At 39.3% G+C, this 19,467-nt stretch overlaps 1 protein-coding gene across 3 annotated transcripts; it reads left to right on the top strand.

Moving 5' to 3' along the window:
- The first annotated feature begins 285 nt into the window (after positions 1-285).
- SLC38A2 (solute carrier family 38 member 2) lies at positions 286-16,323 on the top strand. 3 transcript variants are annotated; one of them, XM_053977859.1, is made up of 16 exons: positions 286-374; positions 1,036-1,223; positions 1,494-1,575; positions 1,707-1,822; positions 4,618-4,691; positions 4,789-4,881; positions 5,077-5,158; positions 8,140-8,222; positions 9,176-9,234; positions 9,360-9,509; positions 10,222-10,301; positions 10,389-10,489; positions 10,869-10,993; positions 11,577-11,721; positions 11,839-11,936; positions 12,697-16,323. In XM_053977859.1, exons 2-16 carry the CDS (start codon positions 1,105-1,107, stop codon positions 12,793-12,795), a joined length of 1,506 nt encoding a protein of 501 aa, XP_053833834.1. In that variant the 5' UTR covers positions 286-374; positions 1,036-1,104; the 3' UTR covers positions 12,796-16,323. The 3 variants fall into 3 exon arrangements, with proteins under 3 accessions (XP_053833834.1, XP_053833833.1, XP_053833835.1); XM_053977858.1 differs by having other exon boundaries at positions 11,577-11,936; XM_053977860.1 differs by lacking the exon at positions 286-374 and having other exon boundaries at positions 1,150-1,362.
- Positions 16,324-19,467: the final 3,144 nt, after the last annotated feature.

A 19,467-nucleotide genomic window follows, 5' to 3' on the forward strand; every position in this document is an offset into this window, starting at 1 on the left:
CCAGCCCCTGCCCGGGCGGCAGCAGGGGGTCAGTCGGACAGGGCGGGGGGCGGCGCGGCAGCGGGCGGGCGCCGCGCCCCTGCGATGGCACGCCCACATTCCTGCCTGAAGAGCGGCGGCGCCCCGAGGGGGCCGTCAGACCGGGAGGGACGCCGGAGCGGTACAGACGCGATATTTTCTTTCCTTTTGATACCTCTGACTTTTTTTACGCGATTTTTTTTTCTACCTTTATTTATCCAGGGGCTTGTTTTTGCTGACATTTCATAGTTAAGGGCTTTTTTGTCCCTTGCAAGAAGTAGCAGAGGAGTAGCAGGAGAATCTTGTTATTCCGAAGCTTCGGGAGAAACCCTCGCTTTCAAGCTCGCGCGTAGAAGGTACGGCAGGGGCTGGCTGTTACCGGGCCGCCAAGAGGAACGGGGCGGCTTTTCGGACGGAGCACGGCTCGTCCTTCGCGCCTTTGTCCGGCGGCAGCGGCCAGGCTTGTCGCCAAGACCGTGCCGGGCTCCGCCGAGACGCGCGTAGGGATGCGCCGCCGCTGCATCCCGGGAAGGTGGCAAACCCGCAAAGCCGCTGCGGCGCGACGCAGTCCCGCGACCGGCTTGCGTTTTTCCATTGAAAACGCCGGGTCGCGCGGTGTCGCCGGCGGGGAGGCGGGAGGTAAACGCTGGGAGGGACAGCCGCGGGGCGGGAGGCTCCGGCAACCGATGTGACAATCGCCCATCGGTGTTGCATCAGTCTGCTCCCCGCTATCGGGGCGGGGAGGCGGAGGGGGGAGGGGGGGGGGAGTGCGGCGTGGCGGTGCCGCCGGTGCGGCGCGGCGCGGGCCGGGCGGTGAGGGCGGCGCGGGCCGGGCGGTGGCAGCCGCGCGCCCCCGCCCCGGCGCGGGGCTCACCTTTGTCCGCGCGCCCCCCGCCCCGCGCGCCCCCGCCCCGCGCGCCTGGTACTTTTCCACTCGGCGGCGGGCGGGGGCCGCGGGGCCACGTGACGGCCTCGCGCCCGCTGCGGCACTGACGTCGCCTCCCGCCCCCTCCGCAGGCGCGGCGAGTCCCGCCGGCAAGGACAAAAGAGCGGCCGCCGCCGAGCCCCGACCCCCGCCCCGCCAGCATGAGCAGCGCCGAGATGGGCAAGTTCAACATCTCGCCCGACGAGGACAGCAGCAGCTACAGCTCCAACAGCAACGATTTCAGCTACCCCTACCCCACCAAGCCGGCTGCCATGAAGAGGTGAGGGGGCTCCCCGCGGCGGGCGGCACCAGCCGGGGACCCGGCGGTGCTGCGTGTCTGTCGGCAAATCCGTACGGAAACACGGGAATCACTGCGGCCGGAGACGGGCGCAACGCTCCGCGCGCTGACACAGTCGCAGGTGGGGTGGTTCTTTCGGGGTTATTCCATCGGTTTTTCCTTTTCCCTTGGAAATGGATTGGAAAGGCTGGTCGGGAAGTGAATACGCAAGTTTCCCGTAAGAGTCGCTAATGATGCAACGTTGTTTTGCAGCCACTATGCGGATATTGATCCAGAAAACCAAAATTTCTTGCTTGACTCGAATCTTGGAAAGAAGAAATATGAAACTCAGTATGTAAGTACCCGGCGATGACGTTCCAAATAAACAAATAAACAAACAAAAATGTACTGCCAATTTAATGTTGGTTTTAATTTTGAGATGAGTAATAACTTTCTTTTAATTATTACCTATCTGTCTTTCCTCAGCATCCAGGTACTACTTCCTTTGGAATGTCAGTATTTAATCTGAGCAATGCTATTGTGGGTAGTGGCATCCTGGGTCTTTCTTTTGCCATGGCTAACACTGGAATTGCTCTTTTTGTGTAAGTATCTTTTGATTCATCAAAAAAAAAAACCATCTTTCTGGTGTGTAATTCATAATGGAAAAAAACGTGGTGTAAGAATAGGACCCCTAGAAATACCCAGTCATTTTCATAGGTGCAGAATTGCATTTTAGGCTTGTTTTAAATTTAAGGATTGTGATACGTTCAGAAGAATTGAGCAAAAATTAAACAAATTGATTGCAAGTTCTGCAAAACAAAAACATTCTACAGTGAATTTTACTTGACTTAGCTGTAGTTCCTCCATGAATAACTGATAGACTTCCCCTGAAAGTTCTATTAGCCAAGTCCCAATCAGGGATGTGGTCTCGCTTTCCTTAACTGACATCATTGTGCCTACAAAGTTACAATGTACTTAACCAATAAAGTCTGTTTTATTGCTGTGTTTCACTCTCTTCAGGGATATGGTTTCAGTTACACCTATAAAAATTTCTGTCTGCCTGCAAGGGAGGGATGTGGAATAACCAGCCTGTCTTTATTGGCCTGTCTACGTTGGCAAAAATTTTGAGGTGTAGGGCAGAACTACAGTAATATAATTAGAAATTACATAAGGATACAGTTATGTACAGTGCTTTTAAATGTCTTGGGAAAGTACATTTTTCATGTATTGGAGGCAGTTCAGCTCACACAACATGTAGTATCACTGATTTGACTGCAAATGAGTATCCATGGATATGTTTAAAAGAACTTTGTGTTTTTATCCTGGAAATAGATGAATGTCCTGAATGTTCAAGAACATGTGAAGAGCAGTGTTTAGTTCAAAATTTCCCTGACTCTGCTGCCAGATTCCAGAAAGTAGGTCAGATTTACTTCCACATGTTTCACAGTGTATCGGGTGGTGCTCAAGTTTCCTGAGGAAACTACCTACATGTGAAGTTCTGACCTAAAGGATTTTAAACATATGGTGATCTGTTAATCTTTTACTAAGATTTTTACTTACTTAGATGATGCTAAACTGAGTGAACAACTTAGCATGAATCTAGAATAGATAGTCTTGCTCTAAAGATGTTCTGCAGCACATGAAAGATAATCAATGTCATGCACATTAGAATGTCCTTGAGGAGAGAAAAAAATAGAATTTAAGGTTAGCTATTTGAACAGACTGAGGAAAAAACATGTTTAAAACTGTCAATTTAACAATTGTGTGCTTTTTATTCCCAGATGCTGCATTCAGATCTATTTGCATTAGTGCTGTTTCAAAGACAAACTAGCTTGTTACCTTTCAAAACTTGTAGATCATACAGTTTCTGAGGCAGGAAAGCAGTTTATCACAGATGATACTGAAGATTTATGATGACAGTGAGGGCATTACAGGCATCCCTTAATAACTAGGTTACAGAGTCAGATCCAGATGCAGTTGATTAGGGCAGTAAGTTCGTAGAAGATTGTGGAGGCACTTGTGTAAGTGCTGTGACTTGTCACTTGTGTCAGCACTAAATAAATGGATAGAATGGTCTGGAAGCCAGAAGCGGAGTGAGCTTCAAGATGAGTTTGCTGACTGATCTTGTCTACTCTGTAAGCAGCCCTTTCCATGTTAGGACTGAGAGATGCAGGGTCTGTGCTGTTTTAAGGTAGTGTAACGCTGGCACATCTCAGCTGTGCTGTTTCTACCCGATGGCTGAGTCAAATCCTAGTTAATCTCTACCTGTTAGAAATGGAGAGGTTTATTTGTGTGCATGTGTTAGTGTTGAATTGGCACAATAACATAAGTTTCCTACATAGATCTGTGAAACTTCTCAGATCTTTTTGTTTCCAGTTCTTTGTGCTGCATTTACTGACTTTACCAACATTAAAAATGACACAAAAGGAAATGTATTTTTGGAAATGAAATTTGCCCTTTTTAAGCCATTTTTGAGATGCTGATTCTCAGGTTTTCTATTAAGCAAAATGCTTGTATTGGTATAAGAAAGAGCAGGGTTTTTTTTTTTTTTTTTAATGCCTTGTAACTTTCCACTGTGTTCTCCAGCAGCTGAGAAGTCCCCCCTAGAGTGCCACTCCAGGAAGTGCATTTGTTGTGGGAGAGATTTGTTGTTGAGAGACCCGAATTTTAGGTGATGCAAATGTGCTTCTGGAAATAATATGCATTGCCTGTAAAAGCTGTGGGGAAGATAAGCAAGCCACTAGCGATTCCCATGTAAGCACATCTGAAGAGTTAACTTTTGAGAAAATAATTTTTTTTAATGACAATAGATGTGTATTTCCATTTGAAAATACAGCTCTCAATGAGTCTGAATTTTCAGTCAATTCTTTAAGGCTTTTGCAGTTTCATCCTTACATAAAAACAAGAAAATAACACAGGTTTAAGCTCAAAAGCTGATTTCTTTTAAGACCAAGAGATAATCTTCACTTCAGCTGTAGTTAGCCTCAATGTTGAACAGGGACAGGAAGACGGAGAAAATACAGCTTCTTAAAAGGATGCAAACCTTCCCCCCAAACTGCATGCATTCCCATTGATACTTTGTTATTTATTATCAAATGTAGCCAAGTATAATAGCCTGACACTTGGTGATGCTTATGCCACTTTAGACTGAATTGAATTGTTGTTCAAGCCTACATTAGAATTGCTTTGTATGCCTCTGAAATGCAATTTAGTACAAAATTCTTTCTACACATGGCATCAATTGGGTTTTCAGAACACTTAACTGACCTTAGAATCTACTTTTTTCCCTGTATAATATTTTAATATGGATAATGTTTATATTTGATACATCTTTATTTAATAGGGTTACAATAAGTAATTTATGGCTATTAACATTTGTGTGTTTTTCTTTCCCCAGGATACTCCTGCTGTTTGTCTCAATATTTTCTTTGTATTCAGTGCATCTTCTTTTGAAGACTGCCAATGAAGGAGGTATGGCAAATTAGTATTTTACAAATATGTAGTATTTGTTTCTTTTGGTATCTTCTTGAAATACACCCTTCCAATGGGATATCGTATTTTATTTTAGGATCTTTATTATATGAACAGTTGGGAATGAAGGCTTTTGGTATGGCTGGAAAACTTGCTGCTTCTGGATCAATTACAATGCAGAACATTGGAGGTGAGGACAAGATCTTGAAATGTCTGTACTGTCAATAATAATTGTTCCCTGCTTATTCTTGGAGACTTATTTGTCACACAACATGTGTTCATTAACTGCTTGTGTTCAAGTGAAGTTATGAAACATGTTATGTGATTCTTGCATCGTGTGGCATATTCTATATTTGTAATGATCTATGATGTTATTCACCTACAGCTATGTCAAGCTACCTCTTCATAGTGAAATATGAGTTACCATTGGTCATCAAGACATTTATGAACATCGAAGAGACCACAGGGTAGGTGTTAGAACTCCTCATCAGAGAAACTATTAGGAGAAACAAATATGGAGACTGTATATATTTTTATATGAAGACTACGTTCGGTACACCGTAGGGTAGCTTCTTATACAGACAGAGATACAGTAAGTTTTCCCTTCCCCTGAGTGCTTCATTTAGATCCAGCCTGACCTGGGAAAAGGGTAGAAAAATTACAGGTATTACATCATATTGCAGAAAGTTGTTCTGTAAAGAACATCAGGTAAGTGATAATGTATGTACCAGTCAGTACATACACTTGATAAGGAAAGATAAATGTGATTGTGGTCAGTTTTGTTTTGTTGTTGTTTTTTTGTTGTTTTGTTGTTGTTTTTTGTGGGGATTTTTTTTGTTTGTTTTTTTGGGTTTTTTTTGTTTTTTTCTTAATGCATTCAAAATGTTTGGTCTGATTAATTTGGTCTTCTAGTATTAATATTGTGGCATGTGATTAAATGTAAGACTAAGGAGCAGTTATGCAAGGAATGTCTTAATGAACAATTCTCAAAAAGATTCAGAGACTAAATATTGACCTAATCCAGAGTATATATACCTAAGGCTAGAGTGGTAGATGCCTTGCCATCTAGCCCTGGAGACGCCTTGACTCCATAGTGGCTTTCCTGCTTGGCCTTAAAAAGAGGATTCATTTTATCTAACCATATTTTGAGTTTATCATTACAATGGTCTTAGTTCAATCAGTGGAGAAGGGTGATCCTCTGTAGCGATCAGTTTGGCGCACCTGACTTAGACACATTTTGCACGTCTCCAAAGAACAGTTGATCATATCACTCTGTATTGAGAGGGTGTGTAAAAACAAGATGCCTGAGTTCAGATGGATAGAGTTAAGTGCTATAAATCTCACTCTTCAGAGTTGTACTTCTGTGCCTTGTCCTGAAGTGTCCCAGTCTTGAGAGGGCTGAGCAGCTCAAGACTCCAACTTACACCTAAGCCTGAGTTCAGAAGGTAGGCAATTTTCTGCCATGTTCCCCAAGGGGTTCAAGCCATTTGATGATGTTCATACAGCTTGCTGATAGATACTGTCATAATAACAGTGCTAGCCATATTTATTTTCCTTGCTTTTCATTTTTCTATGTACTCAAATACTGCACCTACCCTATTTACCTAGTAGTGTTATGTTTACAAATTCTTTGCTGGGAAGCTTAATTTCACTCCTTTGGCTGAATTCAAGTCCGTATTTTTTGGTTCTTAAGAGAGCCCCTGGAGCAGCCAGTATTTAGAAGGGGGCTCGGAGGCAAATATTTTTAACTGTCCCATCTTCAGTAAAGAATTCAAAATTGGTTGTAATTTAAGAAGGAAAATTAGTCTGTGAATCTCTCTGGATACAGCTGCTGCTCTGCAAATCTGGCAGAGAAAATTAAGAAATTAAGATCTGTATCTTAAATGTTTTCCTGTTGGCTGGCACTAGATAGCTGTACACTGATTTAAAGTAAATATTTTCTCAGTGCTCTGGCAATCGTGAACCCCATTTAACTGACTCTCTCCATGCATTGCTTAGGGGAGTCTGGGTGGCTACCATTGGCATGGATTCCACTCTGGCAGCCTGGGGCCTGAAATGTAAGCACTTACTTGTTTAAGTGTCCCAAAATAATGCTTACTGTAAAAGAACTTCTGGACTTCTGAGACAATATTGCAAATACTAGCTCCATTATTAAATTTTGTTTAGCAGCTTCTAAAGTACTTGGCTATATTTTAAAACTGCACAATCCCATTCTTTACTCTTCAGGACGGAAAAACTTTGAAGTCCTTGATCTGAAAGTCCTGATGGCCTCTCTATGGTATGCACAATAGCAGTGCATGTTCTTGTGATTGTATCAACTGCAAGAAATTTCTTTGTTGTGATTTCTTTTAAATTTGCCACAAATCTATTATATTAAAAAAAAAAAAACAAAAACAACAAAAGGTGTATGGTGTTAACGTCCTATACATCTTAAGTTTTTAAAATACTCATTTTTTACATCCAGTTATCCCAGGTAAAACTGAGGAAAGAGATGATTACATCATTTTTGCATTTACTATGTAAATCCAGAGCAAGTCCGTTAATTATTCCTTATTTCCATTACCATATAAAAGGCTATAATTCAGCAACTGAGTTTGCATATAAAATTTTCAAATTAAATTTTTTACCTAAATAGTATACAGTCCATTTTAAAATAAATACTGTTAAATTATATCATAATAGGATGTAAAGTATTAATACTTGAGAATAAATGTGTAACTTAGTGTTACTTTAATTGCTTAAAGCATATAGTATGGTCCTGTAGGACTTTGTTTTTATGTATTTCAAAAAAGATGTTAATCTTCTAATGCTCAAAAATGTTTTGTGAAAAAATAGTTGCTGCTTCTTACAGAAAAAATGGCAGAAATGTTCTGAAGGAAAAAGCTTCTGAAGTTCTTACCATGTTTTCCCTACTGAAAGGGACGAAATGTGCCTCCAAGAGACTCCCAGTGCTTGTTGGAGTTTTCTCAGCCAGTGGGCTTGAGCTACTGCCTTACCTTCAGCCCTCACCTGTTTTTCTTTAATTCCCACAGGGCACCCAACAGAATTTTATTTCCATTAAAAATGGAAGCCCTGCTGGGGCCCTGCAATATTCTAACACATCTGGAGAGTTGGGAACCAGCACTTAAGAAAATTACTTTTTTTCTGTGATTGATCCCACTTGACTCTGTTCTAACCAGTCATTTATTTTTCTGTCTTCTGACTTCCAGATGTTATTATTTTTATAAAAGGACACTAAAGGAAAGGCACAATGCAGGTTTGGGGTGAGATAAGAAGCTATGTAGGGTGTTAGGTCCATATAGGAAATTAAATGCTGTCATTTGTGACATCAGGTAGTGCATTTTTTAAGTAGCCATATGTTGTAGAAAATAAGAGGGAAGACTAAACTGTGAATGCAATTTTTAAATACTTAATTGCTTACAAATACTACCTTTTTTTTTTTTTACAGAGAATGGTATCTCAATGGTGACTATTTAGTGCTGCTGGTGTCTGTCATTCTCATTCTTCCCCTGTCCCTATTGAAAAATCTAGGTAAGTAGTAGAGAGCAATCAAAATAAAAACCCATTGGAAGTACTATGGGGAAATGTGTTGATGCAATGTTTGAGTCTTGAAATGCTGTGTGAATTAACAGCTGCCTCTAAACTTGTCTCTTGGGACTAATTAGCTGTCAGTCTCCTTGAAGAAAGGAAAAAAAAAAAAAAAAAACAAGTATACTAAATTACAGATGTGTTTGTGGAAGATGAAAGGACAGCAGATAGGATGGCTTTAGAACGAAGCTCAACAGTAACTTTCTGTTTCTGTTCTTATCCCAAAGTTTGACCTATTTTGGTTGATGGTGAAATAATACAATATTGTTACCAGCTATCCTGTAACAGCCTTCAAAGATTAGGGCTGCTAACTCTGGGCAGTATCTTTTCATTTTAGATCTCAAGGAGTAACAGAATATTCATGCCAGATGGTTTATCTGAAATGGCTGTAATTCAGTGATATATGTGAATAATTCAGTTAACAGGCTGTTTATTCAGAGAATCCTGTAGTGGAACTTAAATAACTGAGAGTCTCAATGTAAATTACTCTCTCAAATTACTATTTTCTAGAAGTAAATCAGTAAACACAGAAGGAAAAAGGCTAAGTTATCTGATAGTGCATGCTATTAATATTAATCCTATATCATTCTTAGTATACAATAAACAATTCATATAGCTGTTGCTGTGAGGTTTATTGTTTGCTTCTTTTTCTTGTAAGTTAAAAATTTAACATTACAGACTCACTGTATGTACAGACTCTAATAAGTCTTTCAGAACCTTTAGATCTTGGTCAGAATTAGCAGAAAGTCAATGAATAATTTGTTTTGTGTAATGCTAAGGAAATGACAATCTAAAGGAGATCACTTGACAAGAATATATTTTGCCATTATGGTTTGACTTGAATGGTGTTTCTGTTTATTGTATCTTAGATTTTTTTTTTTCTTTTTCAATCACAGGGTATTTGGGCTATACCAGTGGCTTTTCCTTACTTTGCATGGTCTTCTTTCTGATTGTTGTAAGTATAATCTTGTAAACTTCAGTGCTTGTAAAACTTCATTTCAAAGTGAAATTAAGCACAGTTTCTAAAAATTTTCACATCTTGCATTAATCAAAGTAATAAATGTGTGACTTTATTTCTAGGTAATTTGGAAGATGTTTCAGATTCCTTGTCCTATGGACAGTGTCATCATGAATGTGACATTATTTAATGCAACAGTGGCACCTTTGGTAGCTGAAAATATAACAAGCGATGATATGTGCAAGCCAAAATATTTCATCTTCAATTCACAGGTAACTGACTGAAAAATCAGATGGTCTGTTGAGAATAACTGAGACTAAGTAGGTAGCAGATAAATTAGGTGATTTTTCCTTCAAGCAGTTGCCCAGTTTTAAAATTGGGATGTGTTAAGACTTTCTGTTCCAGTAGACTTGGGCACTGTTTACCTCATGCAGACTGGGTGTTTCCACATGCCAAATACACAGAAATTAGAGGAGCTTGAAGTGCCTGTTTGAGTGGCAAAAAAACACATCTCTATTCTTTAGCACAGCATTTTTCAAGCTTTGACAAGGAAGTTAGTGAAGCATTTTAAAAAGTAGATTGCAGAAGAAAATTAAGAAAATTGTAGAAGTGTGCAAATAGGATGTTTGACTTGTTCCTAGTCACAAATTCTTGACTCACAAATGCTCCCAGTTACACTGATGAACCTCCACATGTGTAATACTCAATACCAAGTTCAAGATATAACAGCTTAAGCCTGTGAGTTGCTGAACATGATTTTGAATGCAAATACATTCAGCTCACCATGGACTTCAGTGACATTTAAGACTATTTGGTACCTCAGGATCTGGATTTAAGAAAATATTAACTTTTTCTGCAGCTTCCATTGTAAAGAATAGGTGGTCTTTTCACCAAATAAGGCCAAAACTGAAAAATCTCCTTATGGTTTTGTAAAGTAAATTTCTAATGTCTGTTGCGATACTTAAGAAACTTTTTTTTTTTCAGACTGTTTATGCTGTCCCGATCTTAACATTTTCCTTTGTCTGCCATCCTGCAATTCTTCCTATTTATGAAGAACTGAAAGGGTAAGTGTTGGATAAATATCTGTAATTTCACTAAACAAACAAATATAGTATGTTTCTCACTACTAACAATGTTACTTTTTCTTACAGCCGAAGCCGGAAAAGAATGATGAATGTGTCCTATGTCTCTTTTTTTGCCATGTTCCTCATGTATTTGTTGGCTGCTCTCTTTGGATACTTGACATTTTATGGTAAATATTGCCTCTCTGCTTTCTTTATTTATGTTCTGCAAACTGGCAGTATTATTTTAAAAATAGAACAAGCAAGCATTTAACATTCATTCTAAATATACACTCTTGGGCTTTTTTTTTTTTTAGTACTTCTGTAAGTGCACACTCTAAAGGCGATCATTAATAGTATTAGGCCTAAGACATAGGATTAAAATTGGATTAAACCAGATTCCATGCCTCCAAGTCATCCCTGTATAAAATGGGTACCTTCTTACAGGAGCTTTTGGGGTTTCCAATTCATTTTGATGATGTAACTAAAATTTGTGTGGAATCTAGAGCAGAAGCACATCTTTAAGAAGTATGTCAACTAAATCTAACTAAAATACTGTTTTCTTTATAGGAAAAGTCGAACCAGAACTGCTTCACACCTACTCTGCTTATCTGGGTGCTGATATTCTCCTTCTTATTGTGCGTCTTGCTGTACTTATGGCTGTAACCCTCACTGTACCCGTAGTTATTTTCCCTGTAAGTAATTTTTTTTAACACCTGTACTGCTGCAGTCATTTACTGATTTGGCAGCTCCTGTTTATTAATTGAAAAACTGAAGAGTTTTCCTCTTAACTGAAAAAAGAAACTTATTCTTATAAACCTCATAAATTATAGCTATACTGTTAATAAATATGTAACATCTACTAAGCAGTAGATACAAATATATTCAGTTATATTGTTTCCCTGGTATGGTTATATTGGGGAAATGAAACAGACTGCCCCTCTATAAAAATACTTACACTGTTGTATTATCAGCTTACAAAAGCTGGCATGTTTTTGTACATACCTTGTGGAGGCAATCTGCCATTTATGTGTATATTGTTGAGCAGCATCCCTAGATGTTACAAAATTTCCTGGAATTTTTGTTCAAACCAGATACGTTTCCTTGGTTTTTTTCTCCATTTTACTTTGATCTCTCACCTTCTATTAAAATCTGAAGCATTCAGGAAAATGATGTTAAAATACTTTCAGAAGGAAGGTCTAATTCAAGTGACAAATCACTGTCTTCCAAAATGAATACTAAACTGTCTTTTTTTTTTTTTTTCCCTGTCTTCCAAAGATCCGCAGTTCCATTACCCAGCTGCTGTGGGCAGGGAAGGAGTTCAGTTGGTGGCGTCACTGTTCCATTACCGTTTCTCTTCTGGCATTTACCAATGTGCTCGTTATCTTTGTCCCTACTATTCGAGACATCTTTGGATTCATTGGTAAGCATTTCCTTGTCAGATTGAGCACTCTTTTGCATTTCAGAAAAAGGAGTTCCAGTCTAATTAGAGTATCTTTACCTGTTGATGAGTATTTATTTCCATGCTTTTTCTCTACAGGTGCTTCTGCGGCTGCCATGCTGATCTTTATACTTCCTTCTGCCTTCTACATCAAATTAGTGAAGAAAGAACCAATGAAGTCAGTGCAAAAGATTGGGGTATGTATAGACAAATATGTAACTACACTTGCTCAGTAATTCAAAATAAAAAATTTAAGTATCTTCTTCATGATTTATGAATTTTGAAGTCCTGGTGAAGATAGTCAGTGAATTGGCATTTAATATTATTTTGCATAGTTGCAAGGAGCTGCATAGGAACTCAAAACCAAGGAACTGGCCATCACAAGACTCAGTTCACTTCAGTGACTTCTCTCAGCCCCTGGCCCCAAATCTCAACAGTGTCTGGGTCATTCTGTTGCTGCTAAGAACTGGATTTCAACAGAATACCCTAAGAACTATATTTTAAAAGCCTTGACATTCTTCAAATATTAAGACTTATTTACATAGTTTTTTGCATAAAACCTCATCTCTGCCAATTGTTTTGGTTGTTTTGACTGTTCTTGGTGCTCTTACTAATCACAAACCTACTGACTCATAATTCAGTCAGACGTACTGAGACAGTCAAGTTCGCACAGGGGCGTAGCCTGACTGGTATCAGCAGCTACATTTACTTCCCTTAGTTGAGGGTGAGGTCTGCTATACTGAAAATAAATACTTCTTGATTTGAGAAAGGACCCCAAATATGAGAAAGATACTTAGCTCCTTGTCATTGACTTGATCTCTTGTCTCTATTACGTTGTCCTCTGTGAGCAATGGCACTTGTGCTAATACATGGGTATGAATTTATAGATGTATGTTGTGTTTTACCAACAGTGTCATAGCAGAATCTGAAGTACTTCTTTTATGGTTTCTTTTTCAGGCTTCATTCTTCTTTCTAAGTGGTATACTTGTGATGACTGGGTGTATGACACTGATTATTCTAGACTGGATCCAGAATGTTACATCTGATGGCCATTAACTGCCCTGGTTTAATCTCTGTAATACACCACTTCAAATGCCAGTGTTCACTCAGATACCTACTGAGAATGAAAACGAGCTATTCAGCTTCCTTTAAAAGGCAGATTCTTTGTTGATGGTTCTTCTGATTGTAGAATATCTGAACTCTGTCTTTAAGAAATTATTCTGCATGATGGAAGTGGATATTGACATCAAACCACGTGAGTGTCTGGCTGAAGGAAGTGACAACTTTCCATTCCAGAGAATGGACAGAACTCTCTGTAGACTTTTATCAAGCCATGTTTGGCTTTTGTCATTGTTACTTGGATATTTTGTTATTTTACTTGAATGTGCCTAATGGAACCATTTGATGTGAGAAAGAACTCTTTATTTACAGCAAAGTGTTTAAATAACCAATGAGAGAGCAAGAGAAAGAGAGAAACACTTTTATTTTTTGTACCAAAAATTCTTATGGACCTCAAAAGCGCTATTTTGACGTTAAGAAACATTTTTCTAAAAAGAATTAAAAAATAACATAGAAGAGCTCAGAAAAATATTTAATTAGTGTCCTAAATTAATCTTAGTTTGACTTTCTTGATCTCTTCACTCATGTCACCAGTGATAGGACCCAAGGAAAGGGCATGAAGCTGAGTCAGGGTAGGTTTAGGTTGGATATCAGGAAAAGGTTTTTCTACCGAGAGGGTGGTTAGGCACTGAAACAGGCTCCCTTGGGAAGTGGTCACAGCACCAAGCCTGACAGAGTTCAATAAGTGTTTGGACAACTCTCAGGCACATGGTGTAGTTCTTGGGGTGCCCTGTGCAGGGCCAGGAGTTGGACATGGTGATTCTGATGGGTCCTTTCCCACTCAACTTACTTTATGATTCTGTAGATGCATAATTAGAAGAAATTTTATTTTAAAAATTATTCTAATGACCAAAACAGAAAATACGCCAATTCAGGTCAAAATTCTCTGATACTAAATGCTTTCCATGAAGCTCCCTTAGAGAAAATAATCCTGAAAATCATTTCAGACTTACATAAGTAACTAGAGTTACCAAAAATGGTGTGGAAATGCAAATTTTCAAACTTTAAAAAACCCCACCCTTTAGAAAAGGCTACATTTGAGAAAAGCATAGGTAATCTAAAATTGTAAAGATGGCATTAACATTTCCCTTCTTGAGGTACTCAGTAGTGCAATTGAGTAAAACAGGGTCTAGGTTTTTTTTTTCTGTTGTAGATAGAAACTGAATGGCACTGGAGCATATGACGCCATTAATACAAAACCCCCTCCTCAAGTTCCCTTTATTAATAAGGTCCATTGTCAGTTGTAACAATGTTTGTTGGGATTTTTTTCTATCCAATCTATCTTGAAACACTCTGTAGGAAAACAAAAAAAGTCCTAATGTAGTTTTCTAGTTGTATAATATTCAAAAACTGTACAGTATTTCTCAAATTCCTCATCCATTATTGGATTTTGAATTACTTGACTATTCTGTTTCTGAGTCAAATCCACAAAATAACTGCACCAATATTTCATGCTTGGTACAAACTCTCTTCACATATGCAACTGGGATTCCTCTTCCAATTTATACTGTATAGTAGTATTAATGATAACCTCATAGACTGGATAGTCATCTCATACTTGTTTGCTTCAGAAATAGGTATGTTTCTAACGAGCCCTAGCTGATGAAACAGGTGCTGTATGGTTGTGGCGAGCTATTTTGTTTCTAGTGCATGTTTGCTCTTTCATTCTTGTCCCAGGTTGAAGAGAGGTAGCATTTGTATAACAGCGTACTTGGCTTATAAGAGGTTCTCAAATAGCAATATTGGGTACAAAAGCCTAGATAGAGATTATTAATGAAATAGTCATGGCAGTGTGGTCAGCTGTCTTCATCTGACACAATGTTTTAAAAATCTGATTTATGAAGTCCCACTCAGTCATTGTGTCAGAGAGACCAAATAAAGGCCTGTAATCCATTGATTAAACAGTGCCTGACACTTTTTTGCTCTTGTAGAATTAATCAGAAATAAATCTAAACAATAGTCACCATTTGGCAGATACTGTCAAGCTCTTCCCAGCCATTTAAAATCTATGGAAAAACAACTGCAGGTATTTTGTATTGATACTTCTGCATGACTTTAAGTACTGGTCACTAAGACTATAGTGTAAAACTGTAATGACAAGTTAGATTCCTTGTGTGTTTTTTGTATTATTAATTTGGTGGTACTCAACTGGCAATTAATGATCCTGGAGTCAGCACTGACTAGGACTCTGTAGGTACTTCTCTGCCTCAGGTACTATACATCCATGGCTAACTATCCTTTGTTACCTGATCTCCACAGAAGTGCTGAGCATGTGCCTCCTCAGTACTTTGGCAGCTTTTCTTCTTCCTCCACAAATGTGCAAAGGTGGAAGAGGATTAAAGTGTTGCCTACCTTTGAGCAATTTGTAGCACATAAGGGATGAAGTTCTTCCCTTTAAAAAGAGGAAAGAAAGTGAGGAATATCCTCCTTTCTCACAGCAACCATAGAAGAGGAAGGAGTCGTAAGTGAGAAGTTACTATAAAGTCCTTCTTGGCAACCAGAAGGGAAGAACATTTTTGTGATGACACCTCACAGTATACTGTACATGTCACTAATTCTCTGAATGTAGCAATTTCCAAATTATACATTGTGTGCTATATAATTTGATGACTGACTCTTCACCTGCAACAGTTGAGTTCCACTTGGCTGGGTCGATTTCCAACGTATGATTTTTTTTTTAATTATTATTATTTTCCAAACCTGTCTGTTTAAAGTTACCTACATTACCAACCACCTAAAAGAGCAGCTTCAGTATTAAACCACTGTTCTGTCACCTCAGTTAGACATTACTGTCTTCCATGATATTTCAGTCATAAATGTAACATGTTATTTATAAAGTGTTAATCCATTAAAACTAAAACTATTTTTCAATATTTATGATAATCTATGTACATAAATTGTATGTGTGTATATACTGTAAGTATAATGTATATAATGTAGGTTTGGAGTCCAGGATTTATGTATATATTCCTCTCTCATTACTCATTGTTACAGCATTTCAAGGAGTTGTCCATCTTGTACATCTGTGTAACAGCTGTGAAAGGAAAGAGCCTTTTTCAACAAAGTGTAATGCTTACAGAGATGAAAGGAGTGTGTTATGCCTAAGGTGTGTAAGAAAACACTAAGATTGTATTTATTACAAGTGTATATGTTGCAATAAACACCGGAATCACTTGGGTCCATTGAAAGCATTTTTCAGGTTCATGTGTACTTTCTCTCTAAAATTTACCATGGATGTTATGATTTCCTGAATGCAGCAAGTTAACCACCTCTGCAATCTAACACTAGTTAGGCCGCCAAATTCGTGCATCCCGCGGTACATCCGTGTACATATGTAAATACCGCCTTATTGGGAGAGGCCAACAGCCTAGCTATGGTTGCGGGCTAGACTGGTGGCCAGCAACACAGTTTCAATGAAACATTGTATGTTTGTTTTAACTGAAATAAATAAACAGATAATCCTAAGCAAGGGTGTGATGTTTTTCTTGGGGGAGGCACTTGGAGGATTTTCTTTAGAGATTATACTAAAGTGTACCTTTAACTTCATGCATATTTAACTTATTGAACACTTTTCAGAAAAGACTGGTGGGAGGGGGAAATGGCATGCAACTATATCCACAATTTATGACACCAAGGGTAAAGAGAACAAGTCTGGGCATGAGAGATCAAATTCTACAAGGAATCTGCATTACTTGATTTCTTTTGTGGAAAGGCATATCTGGAGACAAGACCCAATGTGTTAGATCTTGTGTAAGTGTAATAAGTGAGTGAGTCTTGCTAAAATCCTATGCTACTTTCCTTCATTTGACTCTCCAGGAGAAGAGTAACTGTTTATGTAAAAAGTTACAAAATTGGTATGCCTGGTTTGTTTCCATTTTGGAAACTGGGTACAAACCAAGTGTAGCATATCTCTTGGTTCTCCATAAATCTGTATCATGTCATATGAATATCTGTCATAATAGAGAGTCACTGGAGTTGTAACTTGGTGTGGTGTGTCATGTGTACAGCAAAACACTATACAAAAGGAATGCTTAAGAAGGATAGCTATATATGCTCCTCAGTTAAGGTTGCATTAATTACAAGATTGCATAGTATTTTTTCCTGGAATCCTCACTTAGTAGCTGTTCATTATTTTTTTAAGATGCTTTCTGTGTGTTCACAGTGTTTATGTGTTTGCTCAAAACCCAAAGCCCATCCTGATGAGGGATGAATGCCTTCATTCCTTTCTAGTTCTCATTTTAGTGTTGTATTTGTGAAACATGAATTACTCATTTTCACAGTGTTGCAGGCCTTTAAGGAGGTGTTAATCAGTATACAGCTCTGGGGACCTGGAGCATGGAGAGGAAGTACTGTGGCACAGCCCTGTACTTGAGTCCACAATTTAATGTCCTCTGCTTGCTTATTTTGTATTTCAGCATTTGCTTACATGCATCTGAACTTTAAACAGGTTTTGCATGATGATCATTCTAGGGAACAAGAACCCTAAGCACCAATTTGGAAAGGTTGATCATGTCTGGAAGGACCCCATTCTCATAAGGTGTCTGCCATCACACAGGAACTTCATAGCAGTGCAGAAGCCCTTCCCCTAGAATGCTGCTTGACAAGCTGAACAATTAGGCCTACCTTTACAATCAGGCAATTCCATCAACTTAAATAACATGAGAAGCAGTCTTTTCTACATCTTATTTCTCACAAGAATGGGAACCTTGCTTATCTTGTGAGATGAATGAGATGGTGCAATGATTTTCTAAAAAGGAACTGAAATTACTCTGGGTTGGTGTCTAAAATGCCATGCTTTGAGCCTCTCTACCTGCCACAAAGTCTTTGCTCCAAAAGAGGGTTAAGTTGTCACTTCAAGTTTGTTCACAATGCTGAGTTTTGTGAATGTCTTGAGGTCTGTCCAGGTGACATGACAACCTTTACTTTCTTCTAGTTCCCCTGAAATTTGTTTCTTTCTTCCACCCTGGCCTTGCCAAGTCTGTCCTACGCCAAAGTCATGCTTAGTCATCTCACCCCCAAGTGTTCATGCAGCAGCTGGATTGTATCAGGACATGTCCTCAGGTCTCCTGTGGCTTAGCTCATATCCCTCTTTGCAGGGCATCACAGTTCCCATTCAGTCTCTGTGCCCAGGTTTCCTTTCTGGAGACACAGAACAGAGCATGGCCAGTGTATGCCCAAATTTCAGCTCCAGAAGAAACCAAGATACCATGAGGCAGTCTCCATCCTTCAAGGAACGTGGACATGCCATCCCATCTCCAGTGTAGATGTGCAAAGCAGCAGTTTCTTGGCCTTTCTACTTCCAGTCTCTTAAGCATGACAGTCCAGACCTCACCTGCTTTCACATGCATTTCCTTCTGTCTTCCTGCACGCACCTGCTTTCACATGCATTTCCTTCTGTCTTCTTGCACAGCTGCTTTTGGCTGTCCTAGGGTGACTCTTTCTCAACTCTGTCACTTTTGCTTGCACCTTTGTCCCTGTTTGCCAGCTCCCCTTGAATACCACCTCTCGAAGTTCCTCTTGCAAGCCACCTTCTTCATCCCACTACCTTTTCTGACTATGTGCCTGCCCTAGCCCAACACCAACCCACATTTTCTTTACTCAGGCACAACTGGAAATACATTCCTTTGATTTTTCTAGTCTCTGGCCACCTTGTCTCCTTATGGCCACCACTATAACTATAAGCCTTATGTTCCTGTTCTCTGGCCACCCTCCAGCTCTTCATCAGCTCAGACAAGGCCACTTCTACACTCCGTTCAGGCAACCCTTGCCCCTTCGGCCTTTGACTGAGCACAAAGCCCTGCTGTAGAGGGTGGCAGGGGCAACTTTTCCAGGAAACATGAATTATTATTCTACTACAGGAAAACATACTCTTTTCCCTGATTTTATTCTCAAAAGGGCTAAATAATTTAATCTGATTGTTTTTCTACAGAGATGCAGAAAAGAGCCGTCCTGTTGCAGTTACTCATGACAGCAAATGTTAGGAAAATCATCTGAAGCTAGGCACCATTTGAAAGAACAGAAACATACTCCAATAAGAGAATAGTGAGGTAATCCCAGTAACAGGTGGCATAACCAGCCATGTTTTAAAATACTATTTAAATTAGAAATAACTGGTGATTTTTGTTTTCATTAATATTTACATATAGAAAAAGAAAAAAAAAAGGTTTTCCAGTTGCAGATCATAAACTGACAGGTGATTTATGTTGGACAGGTACTAGCAATAATGTAGAAATTCAGTATGGGTCCTGGAAAGAAAGTGGAGCTTATATAACTAGCTTTTTTTCATGATCTTTAATAGTCTTCTTCACTTCATCTCCAAACAGCTCAGATTGCAGCAAAATTAAATGGAGCCGAGTAAAGTGCTCTGGGTATTCCCAAATGCTCAGGAGTTACTGGACTGGGGCTACTGTAGTCAATCACACATTTACTTTCTGTTAAAATAAATATCAGTTCCTGAACATCCAGTATTGCGCTTTCCTGCTCACTGCAGTGAGAGGATACAATGCGCTGGTGGAATGCACCTTGGGGCTGGAGCCAGGTGACTACACAGAACAGACAGACAGACAGGTCTCATGAGAGGAGGCATGAACCACCCTCTGGGCACCTCAC

This window comes from Vidua macroura, chromosome 5, assembly GCF_024509145.1.
Source record: "Vidua macroura isolate BioBank_ID:100142 chromosome 5, ASM2450914v1, whole genome shotgun sequence".
NCBI lineage: Eukaryota > Metazoa > Chordata > Aves > Passeriformes > Viduidae > Vidua > Vidua macroura.

Bases quoted from the DNA above. Each gene is read 5' to 3' on its own strand.
- SLC38A2 (XM_053977858.1), top strand. From the start codon at position 1,105: ATGAGCAGCGCCGAGATGGGCAAGTTCAACATCTCGCCCGACGAGGAC. The intron at 1,224-1,493 runs GTGAGGGGGCTC...GTTGTTTTGCAG, and splicing joins AAGCCGGCTGCCATGAAGAG to CCACTATGCGGATATTGATC. The intron at 9,510-10,221 runs GTAACTGACTGA...TTTTTTTTTCAG, and splicing joins ATTTCATCTTCAATTCACAG to ACTGTTTATGCTGTCCCGAT.